This window comes from Choristoneura fumiferana, chromosome 16 (genome assembly GCF_025370935.1).
Source record: "Choristoneura fumiferana chromosome 16, NRCan_CFum_1, whole genome shotgun sequence".
In the NCBI taxonomy this organism is placed as follows: Eukaryota; Metazoa; Arthropoda; class Insecta; order Lepidoptera; family Tortricidae; genus Choristoneura; species Choristoneura fumiferana.
Window position 1 is genome coordinate 3768975 of NC_133487.1, and position 21261 is coordinate 3790235.

General features: G+C 37.2%; 1 protein-coding gene across 1 annotated transcript in view; it reads right to left on the reverse strand.

Moving 5' to 3' along the window:
• The window catches only part of LOC141436657 (uncharacterized), an 88256-nt gene that overhangs the window by 3614 nt on the left and 63381 nt on the right, over positions 1 to 21261 (reverse strand). The window contains 5 exon segments of the mRNA XM_074099677.1: positions 2872 to 3056; positions 7689 to 7862; positions 7864 to 7892; positions 9595 to 9735; positions 14765 to 14973. Of these exon segments, the coding sequence (XP_073955778.1) occupies positions 2872 to 3056; positions 7689 to 7862; positions 7864 to 7892; positions 9595 to 9735; positions 14765 to 14973 (738 nt within the window).

Genomic DNA, 21261 nt, shown 5'->3' on the forward strand with positions numbered 1-21261 from the left:
AACTATTTTTTTCGAGTAAATATAATGTTGTGTAACCACGGTGTAAAACTTTAAAGTTGACCACTGAGCCTTTTACACTTCCGCAGCGCACATAATCATTTTAAAATGTCAACTTGACAGATTTTAAAGCATAAATTGAACAAGCGCTATCTGAAATAACAAATAAATTAAAAATAAATTATGCACCATTTTACACAACAAGGATTATTAAGTTCAAGACAGTCTCCTCAAATTTGTCAATTGAAAAACATTCAATTTTTACTATTTTATCATTCTTTTCATTCGTACAGGTACGCGCAAAAAGTTTCTCCCTTACTAATTAACTTTCTACACGCTCCTTCCACGAACAATATTGACTTGGCTTAACCTTTTGTCCCGAAAGCGTAATTAAAAACGTTAATGACTAAGTTAATTGAACGTTTGAAACAGTTAATTTCGATGTCAATTTCGGCTAAGCTCAAAATTTAATTATTCTCATATCAACTCAGTAGTGGGATAAGATTTTAATTAAGAAAGACGTTTAATCTGTTTTGTGAATTCATTAAAATGATATAATTAAGGCAACAGCCTCAGGGAGAGTACAAAAAAGCTCAGCTTTTCTGAAAAGAATGGACGCTATTTTGATGTAAATAGTCGGGTTCCCATTACGGCAGCCATTAGTTTTTAATTGCGGAATTCAGTACTTAAATGAAACGTTATACGGCTAGTAAAACTTGCGGTATGAGAAATGTTTTAAAAGTTTATTATGTTTAAGTGTGTTTCACACCTACTATTGCTATAACATACACAAAACACGAAAAACCCAATCCGCACTGGGCCCGCGTAGGAACTATGGCCCAAGCCCTATTGTTCTGAGAGGAGGCCTTGTGCCCAGCAGTGGGACGTACATAGGCTGGGATGGATGGATGGATGGACGAGGCAAATATATACTTGTCTGGCAACTGTATTTAAACACTGAAACATCGCTGATACCCCGGGCTAAGTATGTTTACTTATCTAATATCTCTAGGATACACGTTACTTGTGATTCCACGAAAATCATTTGATAAAAGTTGCTCCATTCCAACTAATGGAAACCCTGCTACAGGCAGATCTTTTAGACGGGGTATTCTTTTTATAATTTTTATTTTTATACCTACATGTATATCTAGTTAAGGTTTCTTAGGTTAGTTCTCTTTGCCTTCTTTTTTAACTGTTAATTTCATGTGTGTTTATGTTATTTTATGTACAATTACTAATTTGATTGAAACTATAAATATCGTTTTGAGGTTCGTGTGTCACATGTAATACGTATGAGGAAGCGATAATGGTGGTAAAAACAAGTGAACTACAGCTGTAGGGTTCAAGGTTTTTTGTGTGTTCAAGCGTTCTGAGCACCTTCATCGGATTTTAGGCTCCGCACGTAAAAAAATGGAAACCATATAGGATCACTCGTGTCTCTGTCTGGCACAACCGATTTGTTCTGAAACCACAAAACCGGTTGTGTTGAGATATCTCTTAAATGGCTGAACCACCATTTCTGAGAACCACTGCAAGGAATCTCGCTCTCCCGTAAAAAACCGCGTTTGTAAGCTACAATGCCCCAAGCAAACAGACGGACAAACAAAAATTTTCGACAAACTTGTTATCATTGAACTAAAAGAATTTCTTTGCTCACCTGCAACCTTAAGATAGCTAAGTTTATGCAAGTTATGCGTGCTTATGCATTTCCTCCACCTTAGCTGCTGCTACCTTAGGTCGCGGGTGAGCAAAAAATACTTTTACTCGTAGTTCATTGATATAGACCTCCGCAAAGTAACGCCTGATTCAATAAATTGTTCAAACTTATCACACCTCTATTTTGCGTCGAGAATGTCAGAAATAAAAAATTAAAAGGAACTGCTATCAAAAAACTAAAAAAAGTACTCAATGACTCAACGTTTCCCTTTAAATCTTCTATTTTACGCTGAGCTACGAAGAAAAAACCTCAGAAAACACATATAGTGAACTAACTTTAGTCAATCACAACAAAATCAGCCCTTCAATCTCAAGTCTATACAGTTCGTCCGCTCATTTCAGAAAATGCGGCCACGGTACTACAGCAAATTACTGAGATGCTTTTTCCTACCGCTGGCTCAACACTTTCGTATCCTTTCCATTTATCATTCCTCTCACACACATTAGTCAGGCCAGCCTTTACCTTTTTTTTTCAATTGCCAGTTTGCTCGAGTTCTTTGTGGATCCCGACGGTATTTTATTTGGAGATGCGTTTCATTAATTAGTTATGTTTTTCATTTTTAATTATTGTGCTTCGTTTTTAAAAGCGTTTATTTAACTTGCAATGTACGTATCTTTGTAGGTATATACGGGTCAATTTTGTGAGCCGTGCCCACCGCCCACCCCAGATGGTCTAGTGCCCACCACAGGATATTGGACTGCACCCGCCGCCCATGGTAAATAACCCTAGATACGCCAATGGTGGACTTAGATTTATCCCAGCGTGACACGAAGCACAACGTTACTTTTCCCCCATTTATCGTCATATTCTATTCTATGTCAAAAGGGAATTCTTCTTAGGAGCAACGCGACTCGTCTTGCACGCCAAACCACGTGAGTTATCCGGTACAATATCATTTACTATTTATTCAGAAACTACTTAACTATTTTTTTCATTTAACTTAACCCATATATTATAAAGTATAATTGAAGTTTCAGCACTTATGATTCCTGTAATTCTTCGATACTTCTATGTATGCAGCTTGCAGGTGACGAAAAACTCGAACGCTGTTCCCCAAAACAGGGCAAACCCATTTTAGAAGTTTAGAGTATAAGACTATTTTTTTTTCTTTACCATGTAATTTTTTTTTTCATTTGCGTGGTCGCTTTGCTTACCTAATAGCAATATGGTGCCAGCGGAAGTCATACAGCGGCACTGCGAGGTATATAGAGCGGGATGCGCCCGAGCCTGCGTGCACGAGTCGAGCGGCGCCGCGGCCCGCCAGCTCCAGTGAAAGGAAGGAACCGGTGCGGCGGCGCGAGCGCAGCGAGAACAGAGTGCCTTGCCCGTAGCCCCCACTCTATGGAAGAAGATTTGATCAGAGGGTCATTGTTCGAGCAATTCAACGGCCTAATTTTCGTGGTCTCATTTTTTTACGAATAGCCTGTAGTATCTGATGACATTGTAGATTACTTTTTAGACGTCCTGTACTTCTACTAAATAACCTGGAAACTTTAACACAATCTTATGTACATGTCAGCTAAAATGTGCCCACGAAAATCAAATGGAGAACTCAAAATGTTCTTAGAACAAATAACAGGAGCTGCCATTAAAATACAGTTTTTCTGTAGTTTCTGGAGGGTGTGGGGTGGGAGGATGTTGTCTCTACAAGGTATTAATTAAATAACTGAAAATTTGGAAGTAGTTTGTTCAGAATCGAGAGGATGATTAATTACACACAAACATCACGCCTGTATTTCCAAATGGGGTAGGCAGAGCATACGAAACGTTAGCGCTTCGGAGCCACTTTTAGCAATTTTAGTTTAAAAGTTGATTAATTACACTTTACTTTATTTTTATCTTTCTTCAAGTGCCCTTTAAATACAAATGTAGCATCTTTTTTCGAGAGTTTGCATATTATGTAGATATCCCATCTTGAGGTAATCTTAGGTTGCAACGCATCTGCAATGTTGCAGTGTCTAATCTCTTATCAAGAGACCATTGCAAGATAATTTTAACAGAGGCCTTTTTAAATTGAGATTTTCAGTTTATTCACAAAACGCCGAAGCACAATTGACAAGTAGGTACATATTGTGAGAGAAAAAAAAATGATTTAAAATGTGATCTTCTAGTTTTAAAAATAAAAGTAAAAGTGAATCTCAATCTGATGGTACCACTAATAATTAAGTAAGAAAACATAGAAAAAAAGGACACCATTATACGATAGCGTTACTTCATCATAATCAGCCTATGTTCGTCCACTGCTGGACATAGGCCTCTCCCATGGAAATAGAAATAGAAACCGACCTCCACCGGCTCCACCGAGTCTGAGGACGTCCTACGCTACGTTTGACGATCCGTTGGTCTCCACTCAAGAACTCGTCTACCCCAACGGTTATCGATTCTTCGGGTTATATGGCCGGCCCATTGCCACAGCGTTACTTACAGTCGTCCAAAATATTTTTAAATTTCATGTTTAAAGTACCTACTTACACGCAAACGTAAAAAGTCAATACATAGGCTAACCTTACAAGTTACATTTTTTTAAATATTAAGCGGCTTTAAGCACTTCAACATAACTATTTACATCAGTGGACAAGGGATTTCGTCTATTTCCAGCACAAAATAAACATGGAATCCACATTATTAGTTCTCTCAGTTGAATGGCGCATCAAAGGTGTGATCGAGCGCGCCTCAGTGCGTGCTCATTCGAATCAACGTTATACCCATACGAAGCCGCATTTACATTTATCTGTCGTGTTGTGTTGTGATGCTTTCTGTCTCTCGCTCTCTATAGCTTGTGTGTGCCACAACACTAGCTGTCACATCACAACACACTGCATCAGATAAATGTTTCGCAACTAACGTTTGGCAACCTGATTCATTTCGCAACTGTTTAATATTTCTGAAACTGTAAATATTTCTGGATTTTTATAAAACTAACCTGATTCTACATACAACGATACCCCACACTATAGGGTTAGATGAGAAAAAAAAATCACCCCCACTTTACGTCTATGGGAGGTACCCTAAAAAAATTTTTTTTGAAATTTTTATCATACCATTTTGTCCGCATAGTTTACATATATATTCGTGCAAAATTACAGCTTTCTAGCATTGATAGTCCCTGAGCAAAGCCGCGGACGAATTTTCCATTTTGGCTCCGGAACCCTAAAAATGTATTAAGCCGATACCGTTCTGATGCGTCACGACACAACACAACCGGTAAATGTAAACGCGGCTTAATGCTACGCTCCTATTATAATGTTCCAGGAAATAAGGTTGCTAATTTGGGAATCGTTGGACTGGACAAGCACTGAAAGATCAAAGGCAGCTTTCACTCTAGAGTCCATGTCTCAGGAGCAAATGAAATTGAAAGAAGAAAGAAAATCCATGCATAATGGAAAAAAAGATAAGACATTAATGGCGCTAAATAATCATCAACATCATCAGCCGGAAGACAAAGGCCTTAGAACGCCACAATTAATGATAACTCGCCACTTGCATCCATCCTCGTTAAATAATAATTTGGAACTAACCGCACGAGATTCGGAAGAAGAAATATTTTATAAACGGTAATAAGTATTAGGAATTGACATCAGGCTACTATTAATTAAATCAATTGCAAACCAACCCACTTACAAGAGAAAAACATTTTTTTTGCAGTAAGCTGATTGGAAAGAAGAGAAAAATGAATATTAAATTCGAAAAATATAAAAAATAATTTTATTTGGCAAGAAATTTGAGCTTAAATTAGGTCAAGAGCAGTGAATCCGAACCCAATACCTTTCATCATTATATCTCGAATCTCGCGTGTATTTAATGAATTGCAAGAGGCCTATGTAATTCGATTAATATGAATTACTTTGGTATCACAGGAACATGCAGCAAGCATGTCAATGTTCAGAATTAAATTGTCAAGAATAAAAGACAGGAAAAAAACAATTTATTGAAAAAGCTGCTTTGTTTATTTTCTAAAAACATTAGCCTAGCTCATGCCTGTTATGTCCCGAAAAAGAATAACAATGGACTCATTCTCATGGGAAATTTGAAATATTCCTCCTCAGTTGACATTTCTGGCTCCTAGACTGAGCGGTGCCTGTCAGTCAATCAGTCATTTTATAAGTATACTGGCGAAGGCGATGGCTTCGCAAGGGTACAATTTCCAAAAGCATTTTTAAGCTCCTTTTTCCAAAAACTATACCCGCGGTAAGAAGAAGGACGTCACAAGTTTATTTATCTATGAACATTTCGTGAAAACTTATCTATTCAACTGATAGTGAACTACGCATTTAAACCTATAGATCAGTTTGAAAGATGGCTGATGTATGAAATGTCTATATGACATAAGTAGCACAAAGGTTCTACCCTGGTACGCAATTCAGTTTCTTTGACTACAGGCGTCGGGAAGTGACTCTATTTTATACCATAGTCAACGGCTGTTATGAAGTAACTCTGATCACATTGCAAAACTATGAAGTGTCTGAAATAAAAAATATTAATCATAGACAAAAATGAAACGCGTTGCGAGCGACGAAGTAGTTAGTATAGCATTTTTTTTTCAATGTCGACATTAAAAATAATCAGGAACTTCATAGCGGCCGGGCACTATAGATAAAATAAAGAAAAGTTTAAAAGAAAACCGATATAACCAGAAGAGCTTGGTTATGTGTCTAACCGGCGATAGCTATGCCTTATACCCCCACTTTAGGCCATACATATTGCCTTGTTGTCTTGCTGGGTCCACCAGTACCCGCATATCTACGAGGGTACCCTTCCCCGCCGAGACGGACTTCGTGTGTAAAGTGGAACACGTTGAAAAATCTAACCTCTGAAATGGTTGATCTCTTCAATGAATCAGGTTTAGCCTGCGTGCCGGCGCGGTTATTCTGGGGTTTTTCCGCTGTCCATATTACAGCTACCAACTTGGTTTACAAAGTACCTGTGTCTAGTTAAGACCCACACCCAATGACGGCTCAGCGGGCGAAACTTACATAGGCACTCCGCTGCACCCCAATAAAAATATTATTTCCTAAACAAGAATACAAATCGTCGTAAACTTTGTTATATTGCCACGAAAACACTCTTTAAAATGTATATTCTTAGCTGAAGCCTTTATGGTTACACAAAGGCGAATAAATACATGCTTAAATGGACCGATAAGTGTAACTAAGGGTTTCCTTTGAAATATTGTAACGTTGCAAATACGCAGCTTAAATAACCAAATAAAATCTCCACGAGAATAAAACGAAGGAAGCAATTTGTAAAAGCAGATTTCATAATTTCGAATATCGTTTTACATTTCGCCAATCACTGAGCTTTATGAAACAACAAAAGATCAAAGTTTTCCCGATAAATTCGATAAAGTTTTCACAACAAGTAAAATTGTGGACGCGATTTGTTAGAAAGCATTTTGCTTTGGAGTAGTTGTTTTAAAACAACTAAATCTTGAGATGAGTACACAATTGAGGTGCACAGAATTTCATATAATTTAACGACCCGGCCAAGCAAATTTGGCCTTAAACAGACGGTGACAAACAAGAAATTTCTTTGTGGGAGCAAGATATTGAAGAGTCATTATATTCAACGACTTTTATAATGGTGTAGAAGTAAGTAAGTCTAAAACGTTTATAAATTTTATTATTCCAAGACAGACTTTTTTTTCTCAAAGTTAGCTATCATAGAAAAATAAACAAAATTAATAGTCGAAGAAATGGATCACTCACAAATACGGAATTTACTCGTAGTTTATTAACTTTAATGGCAGGTTGCGTCCGATTTGAATTAAGTCAGTTGTGCTGAAGGTCAAAATCCTATTCATAATAATCACGTCAAAAAAGTGGTCCAAGGGAATTGGAAAAAAATACTGGTCATCATGAGCTCTAGATCAATGCAAAACCTAAACTTTCTAGGTAGTAGTTTTGGCTGAACGCTGCTGCATCAGTCAGTTCAGGACCTTTGTTAATTAAAATAAAAGGAACTTCTAACATACCTCAGGCCGCAGTCTCAGCGACACAAACAGCGTGAACTCTCGTGGGAACATCCTCCCGTTGGGGAACAGTTCCGAGGAAGCGATCCAGATGTAGGAGTTGGGTCGCAGGCTGAAGGCATGGGGGCGGTCGGCCACTGAACCCCAGCGGGCTTGGGCTGGGTGGAAGTTGCGACGGGGCCCCTGGGGCCAGTGGGTTTATTGTGCCTGAGTAAATAGAACACTTGTTAGGCCCGCTTCACATGCACACGGTCACGGCACGGTCGCCGTGCCGTGTTTTATAGTCTTTAAAAGCGAACAAATGTTTAATAACGGGTTTTAAAGAAAATAAAAGTCTATCACGAATAATTATTGGAGTAGACACGTTAACTTATATATTGAGAAGAGTTCTATCAGACCACATTTATGATTTTCATAAAAAAATTATGGAATAATCAAGAAAAACTAACAAAAATGCAACATTGCCGGCTCAGCAGGTATTTTATGAGCTCCATAGACTGCTTTCAAATGGCACGGCGACCGTGCCGTGACTATGCCAAGTGAAAGCTGTCTATGTAGCTCATACATTTCTACTTAACACGGCACGGCGACCGTGACCGTGTGCATGTGAAGCAGGCCTTAAAGACTTTGACAGACCAATCATTTCTTACTTAAGCTTTTTGCACTGTTTGTTGTTGTTGGCTCATAAGTCTTGTAAGTTAACTTTGACCAATTTCCAGTGAAAAAAAAATATTTATCTCAATCTATAGGCTTACGTTAGGTTAGGCTTTTTCTGTCAGTCCGTCAGTAAGAGTAACGTTAGTCACGTCACGACATGAAAATCGTATCATGGTATGAAATCTCATTAAAATTAATTTAACTGTTTTACTTTGAAGAAACAACAGACACAGTTACAATCACATGTTTAATTATTAATCACAAATACTCACATTATAACATCAGAAAATCATCAAAGATTGAAAAACATTCTCTGAGTATAAATTTGATATTTGATAATAACACAGGTGCAGGTGGTAGGATCTTGTGCAAGGTCCGCCCGGATTGCTACCACCATCTTGCTCGCTAATCCTGCCGTGAAGCAGCAGTGTTTGCACTGTTGTGTTTCGGCGGGGAGGGTAAGACAGCCGATGAAATTACTGGCACTTGAGGTATCCCATCTTAGGCCTCTAGGTTGGCAACGCATTTGCAATACCCCTGGTGTTTGCAGATGTTTACGTGAGGTGGTGATCTCTTACCATCAGGAGACGCACTTGCTCGTTTGCCATCCAGTCGAATAAAAAAAAAAGTTACACGTGTAAACTTGACCTGACCCGTAAATCATCGTTCAATAGCAGCAACGTAGCATAATAATACCCGCTCTCATTTTAGATAATTACGCTGCCAATGGCCTTGATTAATGAATTATTCCGAAACAAGTATTAACATAATACGGGCAATTATTTCGGTGCGTATATCGATTTTGTATTTTAAGACGTCAAAGTTGTGATGTGAATAAGGTTTCAAACAGAGAAATGAATTTTATGTTAATAGTTTGAATGTTAATTCCAATTTATGTAATAAATAACTAGCTTTTGCCCGCGGCTTCGCCCAAGTGGAATTTGGTTATCGCGCGCTGTTCCTTCGGGAACTGTGCATTTTCCAGGATAAATAAAAAGAAGCCTATTTCACTCTCCGGCCCATATAAACTATCTCTATGCCACGTCGATCCGGCGCTCCGTTTCAACGTGAACGATGGACAAACAAAAAAACATACAAACACACGCACTTACGTATTTATAATATGAGTATAGATAATAAAATTAATGAGCCAGTTTTTCATCTTTTGTTAAAAAACGTCTTCATTGCATAATACAGTGCCGTCAATTATTTGAAAATGTAAATGGTACGAAATAAGATCTATAGAATTTACCTTCGCAATCAAAAGAGTTACAGGAGCGTCCTTGCTCGCCGTAACCCTCGCAGGATGCGCGGGAGCAGTACCGTCGGCGAACCTGCTGCCCGCCGCCGCAGGTTTTGCTGCACGGCCCCCACTCCCCCCATCCGGCCCAACCTGTGGATAACAGTATATTACTATTACCTGGTGTTTACCCGCGGCCTCGCACGCGTAATCTATTCGATCTGATACAATCAAAATTCCGGGGTTTTATAAAATTCCCCTGGGAATTCCCAAAATTTATATCGTGGTCGTCATTGAGGTTGTGTTAAGAACAACTGTCCAAAGTTTCAAGATTAAACCCAGCGGTTGAAATGTCATGATTTTATCCATATCCCGTGAGAATATCGGCTTAAAAAGTAGCCTATGTGTTATTCCAGACGTGCAGCTACCTACATAAAAAATTTCATCCTAATCTGTCCAGCTGTTATAGCGTAAAAGAGTAACAAACACACACACACACACACACAGAAACTTTCGTATTTATAATATTAGTATGGATTCATCACCATCGTATCAGCCGTGGGACGTCCACCGTTGGATATAGGCCTCCCCCATATTACATCCAGTTGCTTCGGTTGGACGCGGCCTGCATACCTGTGGCTTTAGTCAGGGGTGCCGTTCAAACGTAATACAAACTTTTAGCATAATTTAACTTTACTACGTTCAAAAATCATAATATTAATTTAGCATAACAACGGATTTCATGTTTTTACCGAGCATAAGCTTTATAATAATATAACTTTAATTAGTCATATCAACAATTGCTATAATGCTTTATATTAAATAGTTTCGTTTCGAATATCCTGTTATTCGTGTAATGGTTTAAATCTATAACAACATTTAGAAAAATGATTAGACGATATAACATCATGCGTGCCAAATGCAAAAAAAAAACATTTGATTTGTGCGAGCGAACGAAGCGAGTGAGCAAGACAGTTCGAAGCAGAAGCGACTCGGATAGGTTAAGTTAGGAAGGCTAAGGCGGGAGCGAAGCGAAGCGTAGTTCATAATAAACAATTTTAATACAAACAACGAAACAAATAATGATCGAAAAGTATAAACATCTGGCAAAAATCCAACAGCAAAGATCATTTTGTGAAGCATTATTATTATCCGGGCTGTTATAAAAAAAAACCTATCATCCTATCCTATCTAGCGAAGCGGTATGTGTTTGTATTAAAATTGTTTATTATGAACTTTGATTATTATGCTGCATGCATATTATAAAGTAGCATAAAACAATTATGCAAATTGAATGATATTATTTGAGTAATTCGGCAATTTGTTTATATGCATATTGTTTTTATACGTTCTCAATATTTCGACAGATTGAAATTCTGATATTTGTGTTATGAGAAATGAAAATTCACAAATCGTTGTTATGACAAACATTACACACCCTTTAGCCAGGTCATCCGTTTATCTCGTTAATGGACGTCCTACGCAGCGCTTGACAATCCGTGGTCTCCATTCGATAGCATTTCGGCCCGTTGGGACTGTTGGGTGATTCGTGCTGTATGGCCTGCCCATTGCCACTTCAACGAGCTAATTCCCTTGGCTATGTATCTGGCTTTTATGTATCTCGCTATTTATGATATTATTAATTTATTAAAATCATGGTAGCCTAGTGATTTGACCCATGGCCTTTCAAGCAGAGGGTTTTGGGTTCAAACCCGGACACGCACCTCTGAATGTAAACAGACACCTCTATTAAAAAAGAATGTAATTAAAAAAAATGTGAGTCGTTTACTCTTAAGTCGAGTAAGTACGATAAACATTTTTTTCCGTCAGATAAAGAGTCATACGCCATACTACACATTCCATTTACCTATGAAGTCTTTATGAGGAACCATTAACCTCCACTTCGCTTTAAGGGCATAAATCCGTGAACATAAACTTTGTATACAGATTTAAAAACATTTCTAATATTAGTTATTTCCTCGAAACATTTATCAGTAATTTTCATAATGAGACCCAAACTGCTTGTACATTAGGAAGCTTTGGTACATTTTATTGATTACTTTGTTGTAATTTCACAATCGAAGGTCGAAGCCATTTCGGGGTTTAATTAAAAACTTCGATATTTGTTGAAAGTTTGATAATTGATTGAACCTTTGTCTGTAATTTACATTATTTATATTGTTTCGTTACTAGGAATCCTGCAATTTAGAACAGAGGACGTTTTCATTGCCCTTTAAGAACTTAAATGAGTCAGCTCGACTCTCAGTGCAATCTTTTTACAATAAATGCCCCAGTGACTTGAACTGACTTCATGAGTATCTACAGTGATCGCGTACTCAGACAAGGTTTTATTGCGGATCGAGCTTATAGCCTAAGAGCCTGCCGTAAGATTCTATAGGTACTAAAATATTATCCTTTCTTTATTCGAAACGTGACTTAAGTAAAGGGGGCGTAGTTTTTGGGAATTAGAGCTGAAAAATAAAAAAAATGCCATCGATTATAGATCTTCTTTGAAAATTGTAACTGAGCATAGTCGGGGCCCAATCCGCACTGGGCCCGCGTGGGAACTATGGCCCAAGCCCTCTTGTTCTGAGAGGAGGCCTGTGCCCAGCAGTGGGACGTATATAGGCTGGATGATAGTCGGGGCGAATCGCTAGTAAAAAACGGTAGAGAGAGGCTTCTTTTAACCCGAAGAATCCAAAATTTTAATCACCAACTTTAGAGACGAAGTTTTGAACAAGTGGCTCGGCAAACATTGCAATTAAAGACCGCAAAGTAATTTTTGAATTAAGTAAAATTCCGCAATTTCGATTCATATGCTGAATCTAATAATGTATCACAATCAAAGCCACCTCTTATTCAACATCAACTCTTATTTCAATGCCATTACCTATACTTTTACTGCACGAAACTTTTCTGTGAGGTTGTACCTACACATGGGCTTGCACAGTCGAATTCATAAACTTGTGAGCAAAAATTTGATCAAAATATCTGAACACGACTCTTGTTAACGGCGTAGAAGCGTGTTCAGATATTTTTGATCAAATTTTGCTTACAAGTTTATGAACTCGACTGTACCTACAAAATTGACTGATGAGTATGTTACTTCAGGGAGTTGATGCAGCCATGTACGTTTGCAAATTTTATCAGAAACGCGATGAGATTGTGGGTATTGTATTCTAGCCAGTAATCTTGCGAAGAATTTAACGTGTACGATAATTCAACACAATGCAATACAATACAATGACTCTTTAATTGTACACCACATACAGTAGCAGAAGTAGTACAGAAAGTTATTACAAATTAACAGATCCTAAAATCCTCCCTAAGCCGAGACTTACCCCCTGTTTCCCATTGATTAAATTTATTTGACAGATAAATGTGATGTCGTCTCTGTTTGTGCTGTTCGAATAGACGGAGACGGCATCAAATTTATCGGTCAAATAAAATTAATCAATGGATGGTGAAACAGCCCGTTAGTATAGTTACATAGTAAAACCTTTGGATACTACACACGCAACCCTAAAATGAGTAATACAGAGTAAATTTAAACATGTAAAAAAACAAGTTTTCGCCTCCTGAGAATGACGCCTGCAGCATAATTTTACAACTGCAATATTAAATACGGTATGATACTTGATGCAATTTCGCTCGGTGTATTCGTTTGGGAATAAATATTTTTCGTGATGAAAAATATTCTAAAAACGACCCCTTGGAGTTCAGTAGCGGGGAAAATTTACAACTTCAGTCTAATAAGATTCTGCATTTTATTGCACTAAAATGATTTGGATATGCGTTATAGGGTTTCGTTGTCATACAAGGAACTTTTAATTACATCCCTGACCATCCGTCAGCGGTTTAACTTTACAAGAAAGCTGTAATTTTGCATGACAGGTGATAACATCTTTTCCTTGATTTCCGTTAACTTGACGGTTCATTTCATTGATTGAAACTCCCTTATCATCATCGCTATCTAAGATGTCCACTGTCGGACAAAACCCTTCCCCATAGACCTCCACTGGCTTCGGTTCCGCGTTATGACTTGTTAGATTATTTTCCCATAATCATTTTTTCTTTTCAGCAAATTTTCATTTCGCTTTTTTTTACGAAGGCAATATTTCCAAGTCTGCTTTTTTAATGAAGCTTATTTTCACATTCTTGTTTTTTCTGTGTCGCATTTTTTTTCAGTCGCGTTTTTCCCCTATCCCAATCGACACAGAAACAGTGTCGATGGAGCCCTGGTATCACAGAGCTCTTGTTTCCCATCGAGTCTTATGTACCCCACTACTAAACCACACAACCAGGCTTAACGGCTCATAGGTAGGTTTAGGTTATATTAGTTTTGCATTGGCCCAAAGGGCCAAACTACCCAGGATAGGACCTCCGTCCGGAGCTCCGTCGAGACTTTTTCTGTACCGATTGAGATTGAGGAAAAACGCAACTGGGGAAAAATGCGACACAAAAAGAACGCGAATGTGATAATAAGCTTCATGGAAAAAACAAGCCTGTAAAAATAAAATTCGTGTAAAAACGCGAAAATAAATGTTGCTGCAAAGAATAAATGATTATGGGAAAATAATCTAACAAATCCGTGTTCACTACCGTGAAGCTGCGGCTTTAATGAAGTCATCCATCTATCTCGTTGGTGGACGTCTTACGCTGCGCTTGCCAATCCGCGATCTCTATTCGAGAACTCTTCGTCCCCAACGGCTATCTATTGTCCTTGTAATATGGCATGACCAATCTGACCATTGCCACAAGCTAAATTCACTAGGCTATGTCGGCGACCCTCGTACCTACTACGTATCTCCTATTTTCTGATTTAATATAGAATAGAGTAACCTCAAGCAAAGCACTCTCCATAGCTTGCTGAGAAACTCTGAGCCTATTTATAAGGTATATGCGTCATCATTGGCAACAGACACTAGTTGAAGACTTTCGGCTTAACTAATGGATTAAGTAATCAATAAAAGAGCAATTCTTTCAAACTCCGCAAGAATTTTCGTCCAAAATTATTTAATCCATTAGTTAAGCCGAAAGCCTTCAACCAGTGTCTGTGGCCAGTGATGACGCATAGACCTTATAAATAGGCTCAGAGTTTCTTGTTAGATGTTATACTTGTATAACATAAGATTTGGCAACATAAAAAAAAATACGAATTACTTTGGTAATTTTCACTTACCGACAGCATTCCAAATGGCAATATCGACCCCCAAGCTCCAAGGGACTGCGGCTGCCGTCGCTTCCAGCCAAGGCCCGTCTGGTGGTGTCGTCTCTAGATCAACGACTGGGTCGCTGACGCGAGCGAAGACCACCAGCTCGCTCTGTGACGGCGCCATGCTCCAGTTGAAGCAGGCATCGAGCTGCTGCCCTATTTTAAGGTTCACTTGCCTGTGGAAGATTAATCACAATAAACATCTAGGGGCATATTTCAGAAAACTGTTTAGTTTTTAGCACTAAGTTGCAGTTGGTAATCATACTGCTTGCAGAACTGTCGTTAAGTTCTTATGATTCAGCAGTAGTAACCGCGTAAAGTGAGGAGGAAATTATGGTAAGTAGCTACCTACCATAGGCCAATAACCAGCAATAGCCATTTCACCTTTTACCTTACGGGATACATAGTGGTTAAACCTACGAGTATGGCCTTTCAAGCAGAGGATCATAATTTCGAATCCAGGCTTGCACCTCCAAATATTTAAGTTTGCAATGATAATAATCTAGGTTTTGAAAATCAATCTGTTTAGGGCTAAAAACAGATATTCTCCGGGGACGATTTCTTCCAAATCGCTCCTCACTTAATATACTGCTTGTAGCCATTCGGACGAGGATCAATAGTAAACCTTTATGATGGCTTTCTTGGGAAAACATTAGTTGTTTCCCTTTAGCTTCCACGCCGCAAAGCTGGAGTCGCCGGAGTATTTAGTTGACAACATAGAGTGCTGCTCCCCTCTCTCACAAGTCTCAGATTAGGTTCCTTGGTCACTTTTTATGACACCCACGGGAAGAGAAGAATCCTTCCTATTCTAAAACCAGAGGCCGTATTGCGATCGCATTCAAATGTCAATTTTTGTATGCGAAATCTATCATTTGATTGCAATCGCGATCGTCAGAAACGTGAGGCAATACGGTCTCAGGGATGGTATCGGGAACGGTTATCGCTTTAAAATAATAATTTAAGGCTAGACCAGATAATGATAATTTTAACCGGGTGTAATGATAGTTTTTGGATGCGAAAGCTGTCATTTGATTGTGATTGCGAATGTCAGAAGCGTTGCGCAATAGACCATCTGGAGTGTTCTTAATTCAGAATGATGTCTAAACTCAAATGAAAGGAACTAGCAACGACCTAAAAAAATAGAGTTTTTAACTCGAGCAATAAAAAACCAGACAATGTCAGCAGTAAAATACAAAAGGGTATTTGTATGCAAATATGTTTGTCTAGATGTGGCTGTTGAACCTTTAAACACTCATGAGATTTAAGAATTAGTATTTTATTTACCTTAATTTTTTCTCTGAAATGAAAGTGAACATAAAAATATTATATCAAATTGAAAAGTAGAGGTTTTGAAAAAATACAACTAGTGATTTAATTTATAGCTTGATTAATAATACCGAATTTTAATTTTATCGTGTATTTCCTGCAAGTGCACGATGTTTTTATGTTTTAAATTCATAATTAGATAATTTTTAAGTTATAAAACGTATTGAGATTATTATAAAGAGCCCTCGCATTAGAAATCTCCGAAATTGTAAGTAAATGCATTACTTAGCTTTTATTAATATACGACAAAACCCACACCACAGCTACTAGTATACTGAGATAACTATGAAACGTTTGCTTTACATACTGTTTAGTATCTTCTTAGTGCTGTGATTATTTATGTACCTACGAGTTCTATCATGAAACTTGCTGTAGAACTACATTCCAATCACGCAGTAGTTTTATTCAGAAAATTTAATTATACAGATCGGGATCTCTGGCGAAGTTTGGGGTTCATTTAATTGAGTTCCGTACTAATCTTCAAGTTGCTTCCTGAGGTTGAGGCGTTGAAGACAAGAGGTCGCGTTATGATCACATGTATGTATGTATGTAAATACTTTATTGTACATAAATCACAAAAATACACACCACAAAAGAGTACAAAGGCGAACCTATCCCTAAAAGGGATCTTTTCAAGCTAACCTAAACAGGAAAGGAAAACTTAAAGATAGGCGAACAGTAATTTATGCACAGTGAGAAGAACGGAATAGGTATATAACATATTATAAGTAAAAACACCTAATAAACAACAATTAGTATGACATATATATATGTATGTATATATATATATATATATATATATATACATATGTACACATATACGTAAATAATGTAGGTACTTACACGATACACACATACAATTATGAATAAACAATGCATATAAATAAAAATAAAAAGAATACGATTAAGTACCTACTTCCACAGTCACAATCACTCTAACGAGAATATCTCAAAGCACTTGTTTTTTGGGAAATGAAAATTTGAATAATTTGGGAGAATGCGACAGGCCTATGTATGGGGGAGGCCTATGTCCAACTGTGGACGTCCTAAGTCTGATATGATGGTAATGATGACTTTTTTTACATCTTCCACACCACTGGCGAAGCGATGAGAGGAAGTTTTTTTTTTATTAGTATAAGAGCTATCTTCATATCAAATATCAAGCTTCAAGGATATCCAGAAGCATCCTATAATGATTCTTATGATTATTCAATATTCCTTTGTAGCCGTTACCCGCGACACCGCCCACGTGGAATTCGGCTCTCGCTATCACGCGAGAAATTATCAATTTTCCGGGATAAATACTATCCTATGTCCTTCCCCGAAACTTAAACTATCTGTATACTGAATTTCATCTAAATCGGTTTAGCAGTTTAGATGTGATGAAGTAACAAACAAACAGACTTACAAACTTTCGCATTTATAATATTGAATGGGATGTTTACCACCCGCTTTACGTTCATGCCTAATACTCAATACCATAATGTGCGTGCCAGCAGCACTATTCTGGACAAACTTGGGCACTTTCTGCACAGTTTTCACTTTGTCTTGTTAATCGCTATACATTACTGATACAGCAGTCACTTGGCCCAATTTAACTAAAGTAATATTATAAATGGTACTTAAATAGCTGCGTTTGTTTACTTTAATTGTACCTTTATAATACAATGACTTTTTATTATAGTAAGCAGTATAGAAACCACATACATTTTACCTACCTACCTACATATGTATACCCACACCTGTCTTTTATATTAAAATTTAAACGAACAATACCTATTTGAATATTTCTTTTTGTCTTTATCAGATGAAAACGATTTCGACAAAATTTGCTATGTGGGCTTTGGGGGTGAAAAATCGATGTACCTAAAGTACAATTCAATAGAATCTGTCAATTTTCTACATATTTAAGACACCCTATCGTGGGCACACTTGATTATATATGTCCCTGTTGTTGCAATTATCATCTAAAAGGAATCAAAAAAGAATAATACTCACATCACAAAGCCTTAGGCAGCCTGGTGTTTATATTAGTAGGCTGGAAGTGTCTACAGAATTGTCAGATTCTATTGAATTGGAGTTTACCTTAGTCCTATTTTTAGGACAATGCGTGTTTCTGAGTTGTAATGTTTTTTTTGGTGTATTTTACACGTAATAAGATCGATAATTTCGATAGCTCTGTAATAGGAGTTGTTCAGCGGTATAGTATTGGATTTGCAAACTGAGGGTCACGAGTTCAAATCTAAAAAGCTCGGTTGCCCACCTTTTATGTAGTACCTGATACCAATGTAATGCATGCATTGGGTTGAAGCAGTGGTTCCGAACCTAGGGGTAATTACTCCCGCAGGGTATTTTCTGGGTATTAAGGAACCTAATAATTAACACCTAATCTTATTAAATACCTAGCTAAATAGTAAAAAATAAAAATGATAGATCGCCACTCAGTAAGTACCTACAGCACATGGTAGCTGTACTTTTACTTATTCAATTGTAAAAAAAAAAATAAACATTGTAAGACTGGTTTTAAAAGCTCAATATAAATATAGATCAACAAAAAGGGGGGGGGGGTAAATTCAGTTTTCCCAGAAGGTCATATGGGTATTAAAAGCCACTGGGTTAAAGGGTGGGCAGTTGGTAGCTTGGACCGCACCAGCCCGTCACCAGCACTTGCCCTATTGCTTACTCAATGCACGCGGTAGGTACTAATAGAACTAGTTTGCTTAGCTAATCAATTAACGATTTGATGAAAGAGAATACTAATGTAAATAATAAGTCCATACAATCAAAGTGTACAAGTATTTCCAATACTAGCGTGAGGTATCAATTCCAAAAAGACATATTCGTTGAAAGATGAGTGTAACGTTTTTGAAAAAAGAAGTAAACTGGAAAAATACGATTCGAAAGTTATAAAATTTAGAAGTTTGCTAAAAGAAAAAAATTCGTCTCCAATTATTCTGTCAACCAGTCGAAAATTTAACAATTGAAATAATTTACTTTAAATGTGACATTCAACTATCGGTTTTGATTAGAGCAGGTACAATTGAATAATCCAATATCGGCTAGTTTGCGATGCTTCGCTTGCTACGAAGAAAATTAACCACTGTTTATCTAACCTTCAGGTACTCGCGCCAAGCAGCATCCAATCTTATTGTTATACCGACTGGGTTTAGATTCTATTTAGCCTCTTCAGTGCCCTAGTCATTTAGTCATGATAGCCAATGGAATGCCTCACACGCCCAGTCATCTATACATGACCAATATTCAAATCGATATTAATCCTTCTCCAATAGAATAAAAAATCAAACTGATTAGTCGCTGGTTTTTCTGTGGCGTACAGAGCACGTTACTTCGTTACTTTTGTGGCGGTGAAGAGGTTAAATTGAAGCGTAGTGAATCATTAGGAGATTATTAATTTTGTCTATGTAAATGGTTAAGATTGCAAAGTTTTATTATAGGGGAATAATTTTAATATACCTATGTCGAATACTAGCTTATTTCAGGTTATCTTATTTTGTCACATGCAAATTTTGTTGCAATCAATCCAGTAGGTAGTTAAAGCGTGAAAGTGGAATAAACAAACCACCTCACTTTCACATTTAAAAATATTAGGAAAAGTAAAAAGATTTAAATTATTACAGCTTATTCTGGGAACGCATCTGAATATAGAATGTTAAAATATCGAATGGGTTGTAATATCGAAAGGTTTATTTTCTGAAACCGTAAACTTCTCAGAATTCATTAAAGCGGCATCGTATAGGTAGAACCCTTTAGGTTAGGTTAGGTTAGATTTATAACGATCTAAAAAAATACAGTCTTAACAAAATACCTTTTCGATATTATGACCCATTCGATATTTTAATACATTCGGTATTTTAACATTCGATATTCAAATACGTACCCCTTATTTTGCGTAATCAAACATATAAAAAAGTATGGGTATAGAGGTACGCGTCGAGTACACAGCCTCGATCTTTCGATTTCGTTGGCTAAATTAAATAAGTTTTTGCTAAAAATTACATTTTTAATACAAGCTTTTTTTTGTTAACTGTGCTATCATTGTCAGGTAAACTACGTTTTCTTTCCAAATTTCTAGTCAATGCTGGTGGAAAGTTCGTCTTGCGGAGACTATCCTGGCCGCACTGCCAGGATGTCACTACCAGATTTTTATCGTCACCAAATTTACATAAGCATGCCAAATTTCAAGTCACTCCGACCACAGTAAGTGGGTCAAATTTAACTTCCAAGATTTGACTAAAATAAATAAATAAATAAACAAACAGGACAAGCAAATTTAAAGCTTGTAAAAAAGTTGTCAACTAAACAAAATTACAAATTCAAGAGTCAATTACGACAACCTTTGCTTTCACCAACCTAATTTCAAATTTTAATACGCAATGTTTTGCTTCAAGGAGTTTCATTACCAACGCAACGGTACCCTTTCCCATAGCGTAAAAGTTCCAACAAATCCAGAGGAATGTGTTAATTAAGTCAGAAAAATCTGGGAGCGTGAGCAATTCCAATTACAAAGTCTCCGGTAAAAGTAGGAACTTCACGGCTTATGATTTTAAAACGATTTTACTTCTGAAGTTAAATTACTTATGAAATTTCTTGAGATTGTTCTACCAACTCAATCGTCAGTTTTTTTACGGTCCAACTTGGTTCTCTATCATTACTCTGCCACGAGATAAGAAGAGGGTATAATTAAACTAGTTTGCTCATGTTTGGAACTCAAAATGAAAATCATTTTTGTTTCCTTTCTCATTATGATTATTCAGTAAAACCAAGACAACCGACGAGGCCTGAACGAGATTAACATTCTATGAAGTTGAACTAGATGTCGGTATCTATGCCTGAATTTATTTATTTTGCTGTGAAAAAAAATCTTTCTGTAAAGTTCCTTGTAGCGCATTCTTCTTAGAATCGATGGTCTTTCCAAAAGCTCTGGTAGCTTAAAAAACCGGCCAAGAGCGTGTCGGATACGCCCGAAATAGGGTTCCATAGCCATTACGAAAAAAATAAGTAATATTTTTCTAAGGAATTCGTATTTTGTACGGAATATTCCAAGTTTAGGTATATTTTATACTTTTGGCTGCTATTTACTCTTAAACTACTAATATAATTCTCAAGAAAACTTAACC